This window comes from Strongylocentrotus purpuratus, unplaced genomic scaffold (genome assembly GCF_000002235.5).
Source record: "Strongylocentrotus purpuratus isolate Spur 01 unplaced genomic scaffold, Spur_5.0 spur5_scaffold_11, whole genome shotgun sequence".
Classification (NCBI taxonomy): domain Eukaryota; kingdom Metazoa; phylum Echinodermata; class Echinoidea; order Camarodonta; family Strongylocentrotidae; genus Strongylocentrotus; species Strongylocentrotus purpuratus.
In genome coordinates this window covers 1,136,838-1,159,007 of record NW_022145596.1, presented here as the reverse complement: position 1 = coordinate 1,159,007, position 22,170 = coordinate 1,136,838, and the positions used below count along the sequence as shown (strand labels likewise).

Here is a 22,170-nt window from a genome sequence, read left to right as displayed (position 1 = left end):
TTTAGTGAGAGTAAGCTATTTTTGCATTTGTTGGAAAATACATAGTATTTGGCATATAAAATAATTAAATAAAATTGAACTCCAACGTTTCCATAAAACCCAAATATGAAATTATTTTTATTCAAAGTAACCTTATCCAATTAAAAAATGAAATTTTGGACATCCGCAATAAACCTTAAGTTCTAATGATTGGGCTATCCCAAAATAGATGTTCTATAGATTCCACGGAGCTATAACAAAATGAACATAGGTCTGACTGCGAAATATTTAATAATTTAAGATATTTATTAGCACCAGCTATACGATGTATTATCTTAAACTGAAAATAACGGATCCGTGTAGATAAACATGACCTAACACGAACTAATTTTTTTTTTACCCCAGTCTATGTTTGGGATATTAAACAGAGAATTCCATTGATCTATTGATTTAGGGGGACTAAAAACATGTTGAACACTTAAATTATGAATATAGCGACATATCTTCGCTACCTTCATTATATTTTTAATCAGTTCCTCTTGAGCTGTTGGGTCTGCCTCTGAACATTTAAGGATATTATTTTTCCAATTATGGGGAATAGCCGTTTTCACAGAATAAAATTCTACAAAATTGTATTCAAACTTATATTTGTTTTTTCTAAATTGAAAGAAGGTAAAAATATTACCATTTTCGTCAAGAAAATTTAATTGTACCTTTGTCATACCATGACTTTATGAATATTACATTTTTGTTTCCACGAATCATAGTGTTGTTCCATATATTTTGTTGTCTGATATGGGAAGGACTGATTTCGGTATCAAGTGTTAAATATTAACCGTATTGAACATTGGACTCTGGCTATATTTCATTCATTGTTGCCTACCTGTGCTCCAGTATACGTGCCTTCGACTTTTTGGATATAGTCTCTCGTCAACATGTCGTCCATAAAGAAGATATTCTTGTGCTTGTTTTTAGTGTATTCTGCATCTAGCTTTCTCTTTCTCATTTACTTAAGGAAATCAGTAGACAACAAGAAAAAACATCGCTTATCAAACTATTCAAACTATTCTAGTGATAAAGAGAAACTGCTTGGTTGGAGACAGAATGTTCAATGGGAGTCCAAATTAGACCTGCATGAGTATCGCTATCTCATCTACCCAGAGAATGGATGCAAGAAATCAGAAAACAGGACATTGCTTATTCTCGTAAAGACAAAAGTGAGTAGTGCAAAACGGAGGAATATCATCAGAGAAACATATGGCGAGGGAGTGGTTAAGTACAATGTTTCTGCGATGATTGTATTTCTTACTGGAATCTCCGGGGAATATAATTCAACCCTGCAAGCTCAGCTTCAAAGTGAGGCTGATATTCACGGAGATATTCTACAAGAGGACTTTATTGATAGCTACTACAATCTAACCATTAAACTCATCATGGCCGCCAAATGGGCGTCCACATTCTGTAACAATAGTTATTATGTAATGTCAACAGATGACGATGTCATTGTGGACATCGTTAACCTTGTCAACGATCTCGAAGCAAATACGTTTCGTTCGAAGTTTGTGTTAGCCGAGCCTGCAATTGGCTGGAAACCTCAACGAGATACTCAGAGCAAGTGGTATACTCCATATCAATTCTATTCGGAGAAGATATGGTCTCCTTTTCCTCGAGGATACGGGTATATCGTCTCCAGAGATGTCGCCCATGATATCTATCGTGCCTCTCAGAAGATGGCTGCACCGATACCCTGGGACGATGTATATTGTGGTATGCTCTTACAGACATTAGGGGTACAGATGACAGATATAATATCTTGGTTTCAGACTAGACATGGACATGAGAAACAAGTGGCTCCATTGAAAGCTCAAGACCACTATGTGATTATGGGTGCTATAAAGAAGCCCCTAATGAAGACCTGGAGAGCAGTTGAACATAGATACAAGAACATTCACAACCTGCAGTTTGCTCGTCCAGGAAGATCTTACATAGGAGAAGCTGTACGATGGATCGGCAATGTGTTAATTCTCTCTGTGATGGTAGGTGTGTGTGTGTGGATGTGTGTGTGAGTGTGCGTGTGTGCGTATGTGCGTGTATAATGATTCTATTTTGTTTTTTAATATATGTCATTTATATTTTTGTATACAATGTGTTTTCATCTGACATGTACACACGATGTAATAATCTGGAGGCTTCCTATTTTCAAGTGTATATTTTTTGTTGTCCACCTTTTCTTGTTCAAATGTAACTATTTAAGAATGTGCAATCTAATGTTTTATTTGATGTTCAAGAATAAAATGATTTTGAATTGAATTGAATTGAATTCATTCTCTTTCGTATTAATTTTTTTCAGAGTTTGAAACGATTGGGGACGTCGTTTTGCAAATAGGTCAAAGTTTTATATACACAAGTGAATATATGTCAGTTATGAACGGGAGTCATTCACGGGATACTTTCTATTCCAACGTGGGGTTCAACAAGGTGATCCTCTGTCGCCTTATTTATTTCTATTAGTATAAGTAATTGAGATTTTGGCGAACGTAATCAGGAAGAAAAATCTTATTCATGCAAATAAATGTAACAATCTTTACACCAGATGTGAAATTACGAACAGTTCGAAGTTAAAAACTTTTTAGATCACGAATAAGCGGAGAGCCAAAGTCAGAAAGAGGGGTTTGCCTGCCACTACTACACAAACCATAAGTACACCTTGTTCCTTCGAAAGATTTTATCATAATACACAATATATCAGAGGTGTTTTTCTTAAATTTGTAGCGAACACCCGTAAATTGGAGGGGGCGTCCAAAACAGAGGCCATTTTGACGAAAAAAGGTATTTTGTGAATAATATTTTAAGGGAACCTTGATGAAAGAAAATTAAATTATCTATATTTTGATAAAAAATATCATAGGAATTGGGATTAATTAACATCAAAAATTTAAGTAAAAAAATGATTTTTGTGATTTTTTTTTTCTTCGAAATATTGAATTAAATAAAAGCAAAACGTTGTTTTCCATCAAAATTGGAGATGGGCCATTTTTCGTTACTTTCCAGGAATTTGCCCATGTACATGGACAATATCATGTGCATAGGAGAGGTTTATATCTCTTTTCAGTGAAAAGTTAAAGCAACCCAAAGTAATTGATTTGATTCCCACAAAAACAACAAAGTTTGCCCACATGTGCATTAACTGTATCCATCTTTGGACCTCTTTTATTTATTATTTATGTTAATGACATGTGCAATATTTCTGATAAACTGAAGTTTATTTTATTTGCTGATGATACAAGTGTTTTTATGTCTCATTCTGATGTCCAGGTTTTACAAAATGTTTTTAAGCAAGAAATGTTGAAACTTTCTAATTGGTTTTTATATAATAAATTGGTTTTAAATTATGATAAAACTAAGTTTATTGTTTTTACAAATAGAAATATTGATTTTAACAACATTCATTTACGAGTAAATGATCATAATTTTGAACGTGTAGATAATCTTAAGTTTTTAGGTATTGTAATTAATCATAACTGAAGTGGCATGAGCATATAAATGTGGTGTGTAATAAAATAGCAAAAAACATCGGTATTTTATATAAAGTTCATCCCTTAAACATTCTGAAAATGTTGTATCATACTTTAATAACACCATATTTCAATTACTGTATAGTTGCATGGGCAAATTTTAATAAAAATGATATGTTAAGGTTACTTAAGCTTCAAAAGAAAGCAATACGCATTATAACTCATTCCAATATTATGCTCACTGTAATCCTTTATTTTGTAAACTTAGAATTTTAAATGTAATCGATATGCATAATTTTTATATTGCAGTTTTCATGTTTTCATGTTTTAATGGCAATTCGCCTACTTTTTTTATCAACATGTTTTAACTTGAATTGTGATGTGCATAATTTTAATACTAGAAATGCCCTAAATTATCACCTCCCCAAGATTAGAACGACTTGTATGAAAAATTCACTATTTTTTAAAGGACCATTAATATGGAATAGTATACCGCAGGAAATTAAAAAATGCTAAACTCTCAATCTTTTTAAAATTAAATATAAACAATTTCTGTTGAATAAGTATAATAATCAGTATTAATAGCATAGGCACATTTTGACTCTTTTTTTTACTCTGATCGTGCATGATAGTAAGTTTAAGTATGTTCTTTGTTTTTTGTTCTGTTCTTTTGTTCTCGTTTTCATGTATGTGTGTTTTAGGGGTAGGCTTTTATATAAGGAATCCTTCCTTTCTGCCTATCCCAAATGCTCTTATTAATTGCCATTGTATTTGATATCACTGTCTTGTTTTTTTTATAACTCCATTCTGTATTTGTATGTTTTAAATGTTTTATGAAGAGTGTTGAATAAACTGTGAATTTGAATTTGAATATACGTGTAGTGTATTGAGGACGTGTTTGGTGTGTTTACAACGAAAAGGGCACTTTCTGGAAAAAGAAAAAAGGGCACCTACAAAGGGTAAGTCTACATTCTCTAAAGCCACTGATAACAGAAAGTAAAACGAAAAGAAGCGAAGTAGCGATCGAGGAGCAGTGAGGCAAAGTGGTCTTGTGGATAAGCGATTGCCTCATAATGGAAAGATATTGGGTTCCATTATGACCTGCAAGTGCGCTCTTGCATTTTTCTATTTTTAAACAGAATATTGACCGTTCCTTTTAATTGTCATAGATTGATTAATTATAGTTATGCGCGGACACATTGAACATAATTAAGCAATGCGTGATAGAACGAAGGCGATGTGCATGGCAAGGTGATGAAAGAACATTGCTTCAAGAACTCACTTTAAAAACTCTCTTCAGGAACTAAGTGAACTAAAGTGAATAAATGTGGTTGAAGGGTATTAATTTTATGGAAATATAATTTATTATCTTGATAATGATGATATTGAGAATTTGGGAGTCGATCAAGTTTTGAATTCAGGGAGGTTTCCATCAGGAAGGAACAGCGACAAGACTTCCACAGGAACAGTGTTCCAGACGGCCCTCCAGCCACCGCTACAAACACCGACAAACCAGCCAGGTGTAGAAGAGATGGTGAGAGCAGTAAAGGAACTGACCGATCGAGTCGTCGGAGCAGTTAGCAACCTAGCAACATCGATGAAACCACCCTTGCCTCGCAATGCAGAGAATGTACAATGCTTCAGTATTATTGTAGCGGACGGGGACATTATGCTCGTGTCCAAGGACAGTGCACGTCAAGACAGGGGACAGGCCCCCCAGTATACAGATCGGTATAGACGTGGTAGAAGGGAGAGACGTTGGGCACCAAGAGGGCGACCATCTGCGCGCTACCCTTTTCCCAACCCGATGGGTGGGCGTCACATCCCGGGCAACCATATTCTCGACATCCACCTGGCAACTTGGCTGGGTACAACAGACCGGACCCTTTTCTGTACCAGTACATTTGCCTACGCCGGACGCCACTACCAGGACTACCAATTGCCCCATCATCTTCGACTCCTGCAGAATGGAACACCATCGCCTACATCACGTTTCAATGCACATGAACAACCTGATTTACGGTAAGAACAGGCTCCTTTAATAGGGCAACTATCAGAGGTGCAGGCTGCAAACTGGGGACGAAGTGGCAGACAATTTTCTCTCCTGGGCTGTTGAGAGTGTTACTCTGGTGAAGTGAAGTTTGGGGGAGTTATAGTTCCCTGCCTGCTGGACCCGGAGTCCCAGGTGAAAACAGTAGACGAGGCGTTTTTAACGATGAGGCATGCTGGTTTTAGGATAGAGGAGATTCCTACCTCCTTCACTGTGTTGTCGGCAAGCAGAGATGCAATACCACATGTGGGATACTTCGAAACCGATGTGGAAGCGCTTGGCCGCCTGGTTCCTAGTAGAGTTTTTCTTGTGACCAGAGACATTACAGCCAGCGAACATAGCCACATGATCGCATCGGGGAGTTTAGGCATGAAAATACTGCAGGAATACTGGGAGCATCTAATAAAAAAAGGGCAAGACTACTTGCAGAGGCCGGATCCTAATACAGCCCGGCAGAAGGCTTTCAAAGCAGTCGACAACCGTATCAAGTTGAGCCAAGCGAGGGATGCCATTGGAACAGCCCGTCTCAGACAGGAGGGAATTAAGTGTTGTGATATCGGCAGGTCAGACAGTGGTGCTTGAAGCACAAAGTACAACTGGAACGAGTAAGGGGCCATTTGAAGTGCTTCTATAGAGCCCGAAAAATGAAGCGCCCTACCGGTAGGAATAGATATCCAGCCATGTTTTGTTCGGATAGAGAAATGTCGATTCCCCATTGTGCTCTGCGATAAGAAAGATGAGATCCCAAAGGGTGTCCAACTGGATGCCCTTTACGGCAATGCATCAGTCGTGCGAGAGGTATAGAGCAAGATGAACTGTCAGTCAAGAATAATGAGAATCCGGTGGATGTGGACTGAACGAGTTTGTCTCTTGGAGGACGCTCTGATCTACAGTAGAGGGTCTTCTGGAGAAACATCGCGAAGTGTGTTCAGCTCATGGCCAGTGTGGACGCCTGAATCGCACTCTGCACAACATATTATGCTGGGATCTCTGCCTGAGAGCAAGAAGCGATGTTGGAAGCGTTACCTTCCCTCTTCGGTATATGCCTACAACAACATTGTCCATGCGGGTACTGGTGTCGAACCCTTCTACTTGGTGTTCGGGAGAAATGGAAGGTTTCCACATGGTCTGGTCCTAAGTGGGGAAGGACAACCAGGGTGTCAGAGAAACATCAAGTCTTATGTCCAGCAACATTAGTCAGAACTACGCACTGCTATAGGGCGATAGCAAGACCTCCTGATTGAATTTTAGTCATTTTGCTGGTATGGATCCGTTCCCCCAATTCATTTTTATTGAGGTTAAATTAAGAAGCGCTGATGTTCCTAATTTGTATTCAGCCGATTTGTAGACATTTTCTGTGAATTTAATAGCGATATAACATGTTCAGTGCATACCTAACATTTTGTGATAGGACGATTTATACTGGGTTTGAAGTCTCGACATTAGGAGCATTACGCTAAGCGGACAATTTTTTTTTTTTTTTTTGAAGGCCAAAAAAAATCGCAACGACTCAGCCGGCAGAAAAGTCGCTCAGTGGGGGGGGGGGGGGGGGGGGGGGGGGGGGGGGGGGGGGGGGGGGGGGGGGGGGGGGGGGGGGGGTAAGCGGGACTTGGACACTTTTTTTTTTTTTGGTCTCAAAATTTCAAAATTTGACACTATTTTACGTATGGGGGGGGGGGTAAGGTCACCTTATTTAGGTTAGCCGTGGGTATAATTTTTTTTTTTTTTTTTTTTTTTTTTTTTTTAATAAAAATAAATAAATAAACAAAAAGCCAAAGGGGGGGTTTTAGGTTTTTTTAGGGGGGTTTACATACATTAAAATACCAAAGGGGGGTGTTTGAACCCCCAAAACACCCCCCCCCCCCTGCGTACGCCCCTGAAACCAACCCTTCTACGCCCTTGACAAGAACCACTGTAATGCACCAGGCATATTAGATGTACACACAAAGAAATATTTGGGTAATCTTACTCAAATAGGCAAATAAACTTTTACACTATAGTGACACACTTAACTGAATACATTAACTCATTAAATTGAGAATAATAACGCACAGGAATGAGTTTTGTTGATTTGACATTATAGTGACATGGCAAATGAGTATTTTAATTATTGAGTTATTTAGCCTAATGTTGTGAGTAAATCGCTCCAACTCAAGTAGTGAGTAATGCTTCAATTACTCAGTTACGGCCCTTTTCTGCCGCTGGTCCGTCCGGCCGCGCCGGAGCTCTCGGCAGTGGTGCCGTCAGTGGTGCCGGTCACGGTAGCATCAAAACCATGTATTTCCATGGCGAGAAATACGATTAAAAAGTTTCAAGTTTCAAGTTTCAAGTTTATTTTATTTCACTTTATCAAAAATAACATAATTGAACATAATGAACAATGGTAATTATTATAACTAAACATACAATATAGAAAACATAATGTACATGATAATAGTTATAACAGAGAATACACTCATATAAATCAATCTATAAAGTGGGGGATCTACTAAAAAGCAAAAGTACAAAATCGACGTGTAGTAATAAAGACCTAGGTTCAATCAACAAATGTATGACCGAATATAAGTCGAATAACGTCCAATTGTGGAGATTTCGACAGATTCTGTGCGACGAAGTCCTAGTGTTTCGCACTAAGAAAAATTGAAGAAAGTTTGTATGTTTGTCACTGTAAAAATGGAAGTCCTTCGCCATGCACTCCATACACTTCGGTTGTGCACAAGAAGAGCTTCAAATTTCAGCACTAGATCTAGATTCTATATCTAATCGGTAGCCTTAACTTGTTTTAGAAAAAGTCTGAATAAGGGATCCCCTGACTACTAACTGATTCAAAATTAAGAAAAATCAAATCTACTTACACTTATTCTGTGGCTCGTCGGCTGCTAAAAACGTGACAATCGGGTACGTACGTACGATCACGAACGCGTACGAATATTCATCAACGAAATATTTACACGCATGCAAAGAGTAAGATAGCTCCTAAGACGAGTAAAGCTTCGAAGAGACTGAGGTTTCTTGTTTTTTTTACTCATCCAACGAATAAAGAGTCTTTGACATATTAGGAAGCAAAAAGCCACTCTACACACTTGTGAATATTTTTACTCATTCGGTCACTAAAGTCGGAGAATACTCATCCAATATTAATTTACATGTACTTTAATGAGTAAAAAGACTCATCGAGAAAATAATCGGGTCACATACTCGTTTTAAATATCATTAAATTTCACTAAGAAAAAGGTGGTGTATTCACCAAATGTGTGAAATAATGCATTTATTAGATATATTCTCTCGACTGAAAGAGTGAGCTACGATTTTTACTCACCATACTTAGTTCCGTTCTTTTGTGTGTAGGACAGTGTGAATAATTTAAAGTTAACGAAATGTGAAGATATTACCAAGTATAGCAATTAAACTGCGTAATTGGGGTTATTATATTATTGAAAATAGCTTTGAACTACTGTTGAAACCTATAATTCACAATAGGAATTTTGAACTCTTTATAAGTTTACACAACACATTATGCTGTTTCTTTTAATATGGTATGCCTCGATAGCATTATATATAAATATTCTAGCATGAGTCCAAAAGAACTTAATACAAGAAAAAGTTTTGACAGATGTTATAAGCTTGATATTATTGGTAGCGAAAAAGTAAGATGACTTGCAAGCCTTCCCTCTATATTTATCTTACCTTTCGGCATGTTCGGACTAACATTTTTTTAGAAGTTCCTTTAGTTCCAAGAGCCTGATAACACCACTCTTTGATTTTACCGTAACCTCAAGCTTAAATATCTTAGTGGAATACATGGTGATGCTTTGTGCGTTCCATCCGATGCAACCTAACTTTATGCAAGTGTTACTATTCCACATACTTACATTTTGTCCTCCGTGAATTGCTTACGTTACATGTAAAGAGTTAATAAAAGTACTTTTTATTGTTGAATAGATTAGTGAACATCATGTGATGTGCAGCAAACCAATTTGATTGGTTTATTTGGGACTCTCCGTACAGGGACTGCTGATGTGAGCAGCTATTAACAATTATCTGTTGACACCTGATTACCAAAACGTAGTAACAAAATCACCAAAGTACCAATTATACACCAACATACGGTAAAAAGGTAAACGTTTACATAGACAATTCTACATATTAGATGTTTCTTTTTCTTGTCTGTGATATACATGTAGATGCCTGGCGTCGACGCAGACGGTCTCCACCACCACCTCCACCACCAGGTATGTCACATTAAATGGCCTTGTCATGAGTGAGTTGTTCACTTTAAGTCGAGCGGTTAAAGTTGTTCAAAAAAGAATAGCAGTACATGCGCGAGCCCGTGTGCGTGGGTGTGTTTGCGCATTTAGCGGATGTGGGTGTGTGTTTATTTGGGTTAACATACGTGAATTAATCCAACGTGGTTGCTGCTGACTATGGTTGCGTTTATCTAGCAAATTTTTGGCTAGAATCAGGTTTCTCAAACGTCTTTCAGGCAAATTTAGAAGTAGATAAACGCAAAGCCTTTTTCAAACGTCTTTAGATATGGGCATATCTAAAGACGCAAAAAGGTGCGTTTTGAATGTGACATACAGCCATAATCACGTTTCTGAGAGATCGATAAACGCAAAGCTGTTTTGAACCTCACATACAAATAGGACCACCCAGGTATTGTGTACAAGCATACGTGTGAAGTTGACCTCCGAGAAACTGTCTGCTTCCCGGGTCAAAACAGCTGGGCAGACACAAGGCCTTTATTTTGAATCGTGAAGGGTCGATAAACGCGACATCCCGCAAATCACGATCGTATAGTGGGGTACGATAGTGGGGATCGATAGTGGGGTACGATATGTACATATCTAGTGGCAAGCCTAGATAAACGCGCTCAATGATAATGATTTGGTCTCATACATTCATTTACCTAGGGGCCTCATCAGTATTGAAATTGCTTTTCCTAGGCTGCAGGTCCTGCAATCATAATTACCCCTAACATTTCATACACATGGGTCTGGAGAGCATTCGCTATACTATGATTGAGTATTTGACGTCCCCTTGTGCCTGAGAGGTGGAAAATGAAGTTGATCACCGTAACCCTCTGGTTACTCTAGGTATAATTGGTTATCATGCTAATACAAACACGGTCTGGCAACTGAACTATTTAGGGCTTCCATTAAAAAGAACGCGACTAACAGTCATCCTACAGTGAATTAGTGATTTAAATTTCATTTATGCAAAGAAATGAGAACTGGGCAACAAATCAAATTTACTTTAAACCACAGAGAGTCCATGCTTCAACACATTTAATGATAATAAGCACAATGAATTACATTTGTTCATTTAATTATTAATGTATTAATGTCTTTAATTGATCTAGAAAATGTGATTTGGCGTCTTTTGATAATACAGTAAAATAAATAAAGCTGTTATGCAGGTATTTTACCCTGCAACTAAAACAAAACTTCTGGTGTAACAATTGTCTTCAAAGAACTGATTTGGCAGGTATATTATAGTCATTCTGTTAAACAATATGCAGAAGTTCTTATTTCTGTCTTTAAAAAAAAAAATGGAACATGAACGTTTTATAAACGAGAGCCAATATTGAATGCCGTAGACAATTTGACATTTTCCCATCTTTAATAGATACTACTCCTCCAACACTGAATGGGTGTCCTTCTTCTCTTGGTAATCAATACACAACTACATCTACAGCCAGGGTGACATGGACAAAACCAACCTGCTCCGATTCAAGATCTTCATGTAGCGTTACGTGAGAACCATAAATGTCATATCTTTTGATACTTAGTTATTGATGAACTGGCGAATCGAATGTGTGATTGATTGATTTCTTTATTCATTGATTAATTAATGTATATAGCTGCTAAGAATGCACATAATATCTTGCAGGGTAGGAGCGGTTCGTGAAAAATACACACATACAAATTGCAGTGAAAATCTTAATCAGCAACCATCGGTTTAGAAAAAGCATCTGTCTATTAAGACCACATGTGCTGTTTCCCTTAAAACGCATTTCTTTTTCATTGTAACATGTCTTGAAGAAACCTTAACATAGAAACCACATGCCTTAAAACATATACATCCTTTCTCGTTTCCCTTGAGGGATTTTTATAATTATAGAGGTTGCATTGATCGCCCATTCACCATATTGACCATAATGTATCTACATGCTCTTTCAAAACAGACGTACTGCCGGAGCAGCACCAGGCTCCCAATTCAGCGAGGGGTCTCACACAATACATACAGGGCTGTTGATACGTCAGGTAATGCTCGAACATGTTCATTCAGCTTTACAGTTGTGGGTATGGGTACCCTTTTATTTCGTAGCTGATTATGATAGTTGTATAAAGTACAAAATTTAATGTCATTTTTAGAACTGGGCAATCATTGTAAAACAAATTATGCTATCATATAAACTATGCATATAAAAGGAAACTTTTTTGGAATGATGATATTGATTCTGTAATTTCCTGATAAGGAAGATTGGTAGTAATATCGTATAATGGTATGATATTATCGGTTATACGAAGGAGAAATGCAGTAGTTAGTTGCTATAATATGCACGTTTGTTTTGTCTTTGTTGAGCTCTTTTGTTACGTTCGTAAAATTTTATTTCTTTCGTAATTACACCCGGCCTATTGTGGTTAAGCAGTTATGTTCATATGCACACCGAGGACCTAGGACTTAGTGTCACATCTTTATTGTAATTTAATTATAGTGAAGTTCATTGACCAAACGGTAAGGTTGGACAGGGATGACCTTATAAACATTTTGGAATCAAGTGAAAAGTGAAATAATACCGCATATTATTGGAGTTTATCGCACGTCTTCCACCAGATGATAAAACATCCAATATGAAACTTTCATTGAGTAAGATTCACCTCCCCGCGGAACGAAATACGTTATCGCTCAGGACCAATCTATTGGATAAAATAAATCCAATAGAATGTCTTTCATTCTCGCCTACCAATTGTGTCTTGTCGAAAACTGTGCGATTAAAGCCAAAACTAGTTAATCAATTATAGATAACATGGTATTTGACTTTCAATCCATATAAATCGTATACTTAGGATTTGAAATAAACATATTTGATTCTTTTTTAGTGAAGACGTATTTCGAAGCACTGGTCCAACTATCATATCTTCACCTCCAATTAATCTTTCTTTGATTAATGGAGAATATTCATATAGATTTTCTGCCAGGTTTGGCTCATAAACCTTTCACCTGCTTTTCCGCAGTCATACGGTGTGGAACCCTCAGCCGACCCACCAATGGTATTGTGAGTTGCACGAATGGAAGATCCGTTGGTTCGGTCTGTCAAAGCTCATGCAACACGGGTTATCTTCTGAGCGGTTCTACATCAACGACCTGCGGACGGTCTGGCAACTCGGGTTCATGGTCAGGCTCAACAGTATCGTGCACCAGTAAGGCAAAGTCTGCTTCGTTTCAAAAGCTTGAACTCTAGAATGTTTAGATGAAAGACCTTAACATGTATGTGCAGTTATCACATTTAACAAAAACACAAAATGAATTTGTCAACATTTTGAAATTTAACGATTATGTCAAAGGGTAGGTTACAATAAAAACAATTGTCCTCCAGTAAATAGGATGTTCACAAGGTCGGAAGCCCACCATACGACATACTCCCATCTGATGGGCTTGCCTGCAGTCTAGATAAAATGTTTACGACCAAAGGATCGTCGGACAGTGGGTCAACAATTCGAATTTCCCTATTTAGGTAGACTTTCAGGGCTTTTAGGTAGATTATCAGCCGAGTAGGTTGTGCACGATGTTGACAAATATAAATTCTTCTGTAAGAAGACTAAGGTGTTACAAAATGTCTATATTAATTAAGTAGTACCATCCGATCTCTTCTCCTTTAGACAAAAATTGCAAAATATCTACAACTCCGATGTGAAACGGTTATTAAATTTTTTGTTTCTTGATGATCTTTTGTTATAATTCAAGGAATCACTTGTTCGCCAACTCTGACCAGTCCTCCCAACTGTTTGATCTCTTGTACTGATTCGAGCTTCTTTGCCAGCGTCTGTACGTACACCTGTCATACCGGTTACACACGTACATCAGGTAGCTCTCAAAGGACATGTACGTCCTCAGGATGGTCTGGAACTACAGCCAATTGTCAAGGTAAGTACACTATATCAATCAAATTTGTGAGAAACCAGATTAAAGAGGATCAATTCAAACATGTAAAATTCAAGGTTCGAAGATTCATAGAAAGGGAAGTGAGGGGAGGGTTGGGGTAGATGTAGTGTTTAAATAAAGGCAAACGACTCATAGCTTCAATTCTGTATAATTACACATTGAGAAATAAGAAAATCGAAATTTGTAAAAATATTCAGTTTTGTTCTGAAAAAATGCCATCCCTTGTTCTCGTTTTGGGCATTCATGAAATAAATGACTGTGTTATATTTTGATCACATGCATTGTGAGAATTATTGATTACGAATTACTTTGTTAATATGTTTTTATAACAAAAATGATAAGAGACTTTGTTATGATTGAAAAAATACAGGAAATAACTGTGAGAGTATTATATCCCTAATCCACCCCTCCGTATATTAACCTCTCTAGCTTTTCTTAGGTTATAGCCCTTACCCCCTAATGCATTAGTTTTCTTTTCGTACTTCAAGTTATTAATGAATTTTTTTAAATCAACAGTTTTAATGCATTTTTATATGAAACAATGTGAGCGATGTACTCTAACTAATTACTGAATTTTTAAATCTACTGTTTTTAATGCATTTCATACGGTATATTTGTAATAAAACCGAAATTGAATTGAATTGAATTATACTTTATTTAACGTTTAAATCTAAGTATATTGTATAATGTATATACATATGTGCAAATGAATTGTCAATTTTACGTATAACATAACAGTAACCATAAGCCATAACATATTTATCTAAATTTCTGTGTTTATATATCCATTTTATGGTTTTACTCGACAGGAATAGTTCTGTCACTAATTAAAATGAGAGGCCCATAGCGATTCCAGTTTACCAAAAGAAATCGTGAATTTAACATGTTTTTTGATAATTGATATGCACATAATTTACTGTTAATATTCTTAAAATGACACTCTGAACAATAAAAGAATAGTGGTTTTATTCAAAGAAATAATGAGAAAAGAAAAAAAATAAGGGAGCGGTATGTACAATTACATATCTGCCATCCTTCTAAGCAAAAATGTTTCACGTTCAAATTTATGAATATAAAGTATAAGTATGGTTTTCACAAGGAAGTTTTTAGAAAAAAAGTAGAGGATATCAGGAATCATAGCATATGTTTGAAAGAGAAAGAGGAAGTGCTGTCAAAAATTCTATGATTGAAATATATTTAATGACACTACAAGCAATGTAAAAAAACAAATACAAATTTACAAAGAAGTATTGTGTACGTGGTTATTGGACATAATATGAGACCTTGGATATGAGTGCGGCACATTCGTGAGAAAAACAAACTTTACCCACCAAGGTCCGTGTGCATTGCTTGACAATGTTGACATGTCCCAGAATCAACACACTTCCAGTCATGTGCGTGTACAATGACTGGTGTAACCCATTGTCTCCTGGAACCAGTTGGGGTTCCCGGGAATGAGAAAATTCAGTACTCAACTTGTTCAAATATTTGAAAACGATGGATTTTCTATGTATTATTAAGGTAGTTTTATTTTTCTTCACAGCTGGATCGAGTAAATTCCATCTTTATATGGTTCCATTGGCGACATGCTATATTTGCATTTAAACTTAAGGGCCTACTTAAAAGTGTTTCGCGTTATTGACATACTGTAAATTTGTAAATGGATACCAGGCCGGAATAACTGTATTAGAGGCTTGAGGTATCCTGACAACCTTGCTGAAGCCGGAGTAAACAAATTGTGGAGGGCAAGGAGTGTCAAGTCTGACAGACATGAGCGCTATAGAAGAACCCACAATTGTTATTGCCACTATTATCATTATTATTATTATGCCTACACGCCTGTTTGTAGAGTAAAGCGTATTCCGTCATCGATAAATTCCAGAATTGATGAATAAATGATATGTTGATTACTCTTCAAAAAGATAGATCTGCAATAGTTAACTTAGGTTGATTGCACATGAAGCGTTGTCTCCATTGCGTTATTAAGGACTTTTAGATTTGCACGTCGACATAGTGGACTGCTACGTGTGACATCCTTTAAAGGCACTGGTAGTGCCTTAAAAGGAAGTCTGCGCTCATTAAACCAGGCATGGTGGTTCAGTGGTTAGAGCGCCCGCCTCATGAACGGGAGGTCGTGGGTTCGAACCCCGGCCGAGCCATACCAAAGACTTATAAAAATGGGACCTTCTGCCTTCTAGCTAGGCGCTCAGCATATTAGATTGGAGAAGGGTAGTAGTAACATATTATGTTATGCAGGGCCCGCTGGAAGAGCAGTTTCATAACTGAAGTGGCTACCCTGGATAAATAAAACGTTATTATTATTATTATTATTATTATTATTATTATTCTTATTATAAGCGAATCAACCCATTAGCCACTAAATGACCACATAGTAATGTAAACTTTGCATTTTCCAACTATTTTCTTGGCACGATCTCCCCATCACCGTATCCGGACACCTACCCCTGAACATCCACCCCCAGATAAATACCCCCCAGACAACTAAAAAAAAAAAAAAAAATTATTCCCATGGCCGACCTAAAAAAGGTGACCTTACCCCCCCCCCAACGGAGCAAAATGTCAAATTTCCAAATTTCGAGAAAAAAAAAAAAAAAAAAGTGTCCTCTTACCCCCCCCCCCCCCCCCCCCCCCCCCCCCCCCCCCCCCCCCCCCCGCTTATTCAGCGGCTGGCTGAGTCGTTGCGAAATTTTCGGACCGATTTATAAATGTTAAAACCCCCCCCTTGAAAAAATCCTGCGTACGCGCCTGACCCCCATCACATCACATGGCGCGTCAAAGACTGCGCAACTCACTCATGCCGACCTACGGCAGTCTAATAATGCTTCGTGGGTAACAAGCCTATACTACACACACCATAACGGTATTTCTGGCCATCACTCTTTCAGATGTCACGCCCCCAACGTTCGTAGAATGTCCAGCTTTACAAACGGTTTACGCTCAAGACCTAAAGACATCGGCGGTCGTTCGGTGGACCGAGCCTCGTGCGTCCGACACTACTGGTCAGACCATTACTTCGACGAGAACCTCGGGCCCAGCCTCAGGTAGCACGTTTCTAGGATGCATAACTTCGATAGCTTACGATGCCGTTGATGCGGCTGGCAACAAGGCCTTGACCTGCACGCAGGGGCGTACGCAGGATTTTTTCAAGGGGGGGGTTTTAAAATATTTTGCTCCCGAAAATTTGAAAATCGCGCCGGCCGAAAAGTCGCTCAGTGGGGGGGGGGGGGGGGGGGGCGGGGGGGGGGGGGGGGGTAACCGAAAATTTTTTTTTTTTTTTTTTTTTGGAGGCCAAAAAAAATCGCAACGACTCAGCCGGCAGAAAAGTCGCTCAGTGGGGGGGGGGGGGGGGGGGGGGGGGGGGGGGGGGGGGGGGGGGGTAAGCGGACACTTTTTTTTTTTTTTTTGGTCTCAAAATTTCAAAATTTGACATTTTTTACGTATGGGGGGGGGGGGGGGTAAGGTCACCTTATTTAGGTTAGCCGTGGGTATAATTTAAAAAACCCAAAGGGGGGGGGGGGGGTTTTAGGTTTTTTTTAGGGGGGTTTACATACATTAAAATACCAAAGGGGGGGGTTTGAACCCCCAAAACACCCCCCCCCCCTGCGTACGCCCCTGGTGCATACCTATTTCAGTTTTAGATTTGAAGATAACTAACATTTGTGATAGGACGATTTATACTGGGTTTGAAGTCTCGACATTAGGAGCATTACGCTAAGCCATGTTTGGATGTATTTATATTGTATATTATGTTTGTATAGTGTATACTGTGTTTTACGAGCTTGCAAAATGGCACTTAAAGGGGACATCCTTGCTATGTAGTGGAAAGATAGAGGTAAAGGTGCAGTAACAATAGCTTTTGTGTCGCCACGTGCTATACTAGTGGCAAGTTTATTTATAAGTTATACGTTTGTTGGTAGTTGATGGCTTGAATAATGTTCCGTCGGTCACGTTTTAAGTGGGGAAGGATGTAAGGGGTTAGGAAATTACCCTGTCCTAAACATGTAGAGGGCGGAGTGCTGAGACAATTAAGCCGGCACTCTTTGCTAGGGGTGCGTCTTTTTTAAACCTAACCTTGCCACGCTGCCCTGCATATTAATATTTGAATATATAAATATTTGCGTTGGTACGGGTGTGGTGGAGATCAAAATTAAATCTGCCAGATTCTGGACTTAACCAAGTATATCGGAATGAGTACGAGATATCGTGATGCGTTTAAGGACTCTCTACTGTGCCGAGCTACCACAATGAATGAGACGCGGACCACACCCTCCACCATGCACTACAATTACGATTTCAATTGGCCATTCATACAAACCTGTTGATACTAAACTTTAATCTGGTAATAGCATTTATTGAATTCAAGATTTTAAATAGTCCGGGGAATCATTAGGGTTCGTATATACACGTACCCAACTCGATCTCTGCCGGGAAAGACTCACTGTAGTATCGAAAAGCCCAACGTTTTCATCAATGAAATAGCAGTTGGGCCATTTTACCTGCTCAATTTGTTGATGGTCTTAAAATGGGTAACACAATTATGTTAACTTGTAGTGTGTTATTTATGGAATCATCTAATTTTACTAATCAACTTACTTTAGAAAAGTCTCATTTACAACCACAGGGTTAGATGTTCTCCCAGTCATGAGGACACAATCTTGGCTTCTCTCGCTTCCCCTGTTTAACGTTAACCTTGTCATTGAGTTATTCAACATGGACAAAGTGTAATGGAGAAGCTATCTTCTTGTTTTAAATGAAAGTTTTCTGTCAATATCTTTGGAGGTTATCAACAGACTTGTGTTCTCTCTTGCATTTACTGAGTCTTCGAGGTTAGTAAATCTCTGGGTTTTAATGTGCGGCTATTTGAGACAAGTACATTATCACCTTACGCATGTGAAACGGTGCAATAGACATGACTGAGCGAAGATATCTTAGATAGTTAGTCAAAATCATTTTAGGTTATCCTGTGGATTAAAACACGGTCCCGCGAAAGCTTAGATACTTGTATCATTGGATCATTTTAAAAAAAATGATGGATTGAATCATGAAACGGAATCAACTCTCGGACGACTTAAGATTAAAGTAACGCATGCACATATGGTGATATTTTGACAGCACCTTTTAAAAACCCTGGTGCTCTAGCATCCGTGGCTTGAACATCTGAACATTCTGGTGATAAATGAATGAATTACTGCACACGAAGATTGGCTAGGTTGCATTTATACGCAATCATGAATTTTCACTTGCCATCCTACGCAGAAAACAAATCATCCCAGGGCCGCTATCTCCCCACTTTTTAATTAGTGCCAGATTAAATGCTTTGATAATTCCCCTTATAATTCCCCCTATGAAACGTGCCCCTTTTCCTTTCTATTAAGTGCCCTTTTCTTTTTGATGAGTGCCCCCGCCCCTTTTTAAAAATATTTTGAGCCCCTCCACTGTTTCCATTAATGCCCCTTTTCACCTAAGATAAGTATCCATTTTTCTTTCTAATAAGCGCATTTTCCCCTTGTGATGAGTGCCCTTTTCTTTTTAATAAAAGCACCTTCCCCTTCTCATAAATGCCCCTTTTCACCTCTGATAAATGCCCTTTTAAAATCTGATGGCTGCCCCTTTTCATTCAACAAGTGCCCTTTTTCATTCTCATAAGTGCCCCTATTTACTTCAGGTGAGTGACCATTTTCAAGTACAAGAAGTGACCCTTACTACTTCTGATAAATACCCCTTTACCTATTATGATTGCCCCTTTTCAAATCTAAAAGGTGCCCCTTTTAATTTGATAAGTGCCCCTTTTTCTAATAAGGGTCCCCTAACCTTGTGATAAGTGACCCATTTCTTTTTTTGATAAGAGCCCCTTCCCCTCCTCAAAAAGTGCAAATTTTCACCACTTTATAAAATACCCTTTTTCCTTTACTTCATTTCTTTATTGATCCATGGTAATACATAGAAATTCTGTTTCCATTGGCTTTGTTACAAGGTACAATAATTTTACAACTACAATGCACATAGAACAAAAAAACGAATCACAATAACGTTCTACAATTTGTTATATATTTGCCTATAATAATAATAGCTAGTTCTTATATAGCGCTTTTCAAGACCGAAGGCCCTCTCAAAGCGCTTTACAGATATATATATTATTACCCCGGTCATAGGATTCAGGCTTACCCGCACACAATGTATGCACATTCTCCACTCCCTGGGGAGCATTCCAGCCAGGCGTCTTTTTTACGAGCGCACACTTGCTAATCTAACCACATTAGCTTTCGCATCCTACCGGGTACCCATTTAACACCTGGGTGGAGAGTGGCAAATGTAGATCAATGTCTTGCCAAAGGCCATTAGTGCCGCGGTGGGACTTGAACCGCGAACCTTGTGATCCACAGTCCGGTGACATATCCACTCGTCCACGACACCTCTACATGCTTATGATTATTTACTTACACATACGCAATGCATTTTATGAAAGCCTTATCATTATTCCTTATTTTTTAATATCCTAAGTGGTTTCAGAATATTGAAATAACAATAATATTTGCCTGGTATGGTATCATGACATGTATCCTGTTAAAGTACTTTGATGTATATCTACATAGTTATGAACTGTAGAATTAAGGGATATCAGATGATGAGGTGAATATAGAAGAATAAATAGTTTATATATAATTAGTGCCTCTTTTTCATTCTCATTATTGTCATTATTCGTCTTCGGTGAGTGCCCCTTTTCACCTCTGATACTTGCCCTGTTTACAATATTAATTTCAATTTATTCATGTTTCCAACAAAACATTACAAATCAATTATGAGCATTTAAAACAAATGTAAGAGGTACATGTTGGAAACAGAGGGGTCCACTAAAAAGCAATGATTGTACAAGTGTGAACACTTCAAATGATACTTAGGAATAATGAGTAATTAAATAAACTAATCCGTAACTACAAAAGGAACTACAAAATAGCGGAAAGAAAAAGGGGGGATGCCAACAGAGACCTGGTCAAGGACGTTGTATTTTCGACAGTTTTTAACCGTTCACTTTTAGTTAATGGAAGTTGAAGATAGCCTATACCCTTTTTTAAAAGTGGCTGACGAGGATGTTTTTTTTCCGGGGGTTGTGCTAGTGAATATATTCTGCAGTACAAAACATATTATTACAAATCAGCGGCAGAACCTGCCTTTGGTATGGTATTTGTACATAAATATAGTTGTAATTTGTACTTTTTTAACAATGTCAGAAAGTCGTAAAAGATTTAAGCGTTAAAAAATAGGGGCTGTATGTGCACGGAAATCCGATTTCGGTGATGAACTGGCTTTTGTCTTTTTCCAAGTGGCGATATTTTTCAGCTTCATGAAATTTTAGCAGGAAAATGTTCACTCCGAACAGAAATATATCCCTTCCAATAGTTTTTTTTTTTAAAGCTTTTTTGCCTTTATTCAGATCTTCATAATTATACAAAATGATGAATACGAACACAATTGTTCTTACAGTATAAACATACATGCAGTACATTTTCTCATACATTATAAACACAAACATATTTAAAAAATATTTTCCATTTGTATCCAAACTAATAAAGTACACATTCAAAACAAGTGTACAGAATGTGCTCCAATTCCTTTAAAAAGGAAAAGGTGACGGTAATACTTGGATGCAACATTAAACAAAGGAACAATTTTTACAACATAATAAGCAAATTAATTAGTTCAATATAAATTAAGCAATCTGAACAAAGATTTTCTTATATAAACAAAAAGTATAAGGTGAAGGTGCTGCTTCATAATTCATGATAACAAAATTTGTTATATTTACATAATAATGATATGGTGCATTTTTCATTATAACTATATAAGGGTCTTGTATCAGTGGAGGTCTTTAACTATACCGTTATTTAAAAAAATAAAAATATAAAATATAAAAAACAAGCAAACACGATAGCAGATAAGTGTTCGGATCGATGAGAAAGTGAGGGAGTGAACAGGAAACAGGAATTACAAATATATAGACAATCAGTTCCCCTGCCTTAAGGGGTAAAATTTTCCCATTTTTGATAATGTATTGGCAGTTTGTCCTTTAATTTTGCTTTTTCATGTTCAACTTTTTTTGAGTTCTCTACAGCCTTACATATTTCTTTACTAGTTGGGAACTTTCCTTTTTGACGATTACTGTAAATCATATATTTGACCAAAATCAATACATGATTTAACAATGTATTATCTTTCATATTTTTTCTGAAACCAAGCAACACATCAATCCATTGCATATTAAGAAACTGAAACATCTTTAAACTATTTCCCATCTCATTCCATATTCTGGACCCTTCAGAACATTCAAAGAAGATATGACGATAGGTTTCTACTTCTTTTCTACAAAAGGAACATAAATTTGACTGTGTTAATCCAAAAAGATACAATTTATCATTACAAAATATGATGTTATGTAAA

General features: G+C 37.5%; 1 protein-coding gene across 1 annotated transcript; it reads left to right on the top strand.

Annotated features, from left to right (window-relative positions):
• The first annotated feature begins 890 nt into the window (after positions 1-890).
• Positions 891-5,520, top strand: LOC105444381 (lactosylceramide 1,3-N-acetyl-beta-D-glucosaminyltransferase A-like). The gene is made up of 2 exons (XM_030981228.1): positions 891-2,037; positions 4,916-5,520. Exons 1-2 carry the CDS (start codon positions 915-917, stop codon positions 5,518-5,520), a joined length of 1,728 nt encoding a protein of 575 aa, XP_030837088.1. The 5' UTR covers positions 891-914.
• Positions 5,521-22,170: the final 16,650 nt, after the last annotated feature.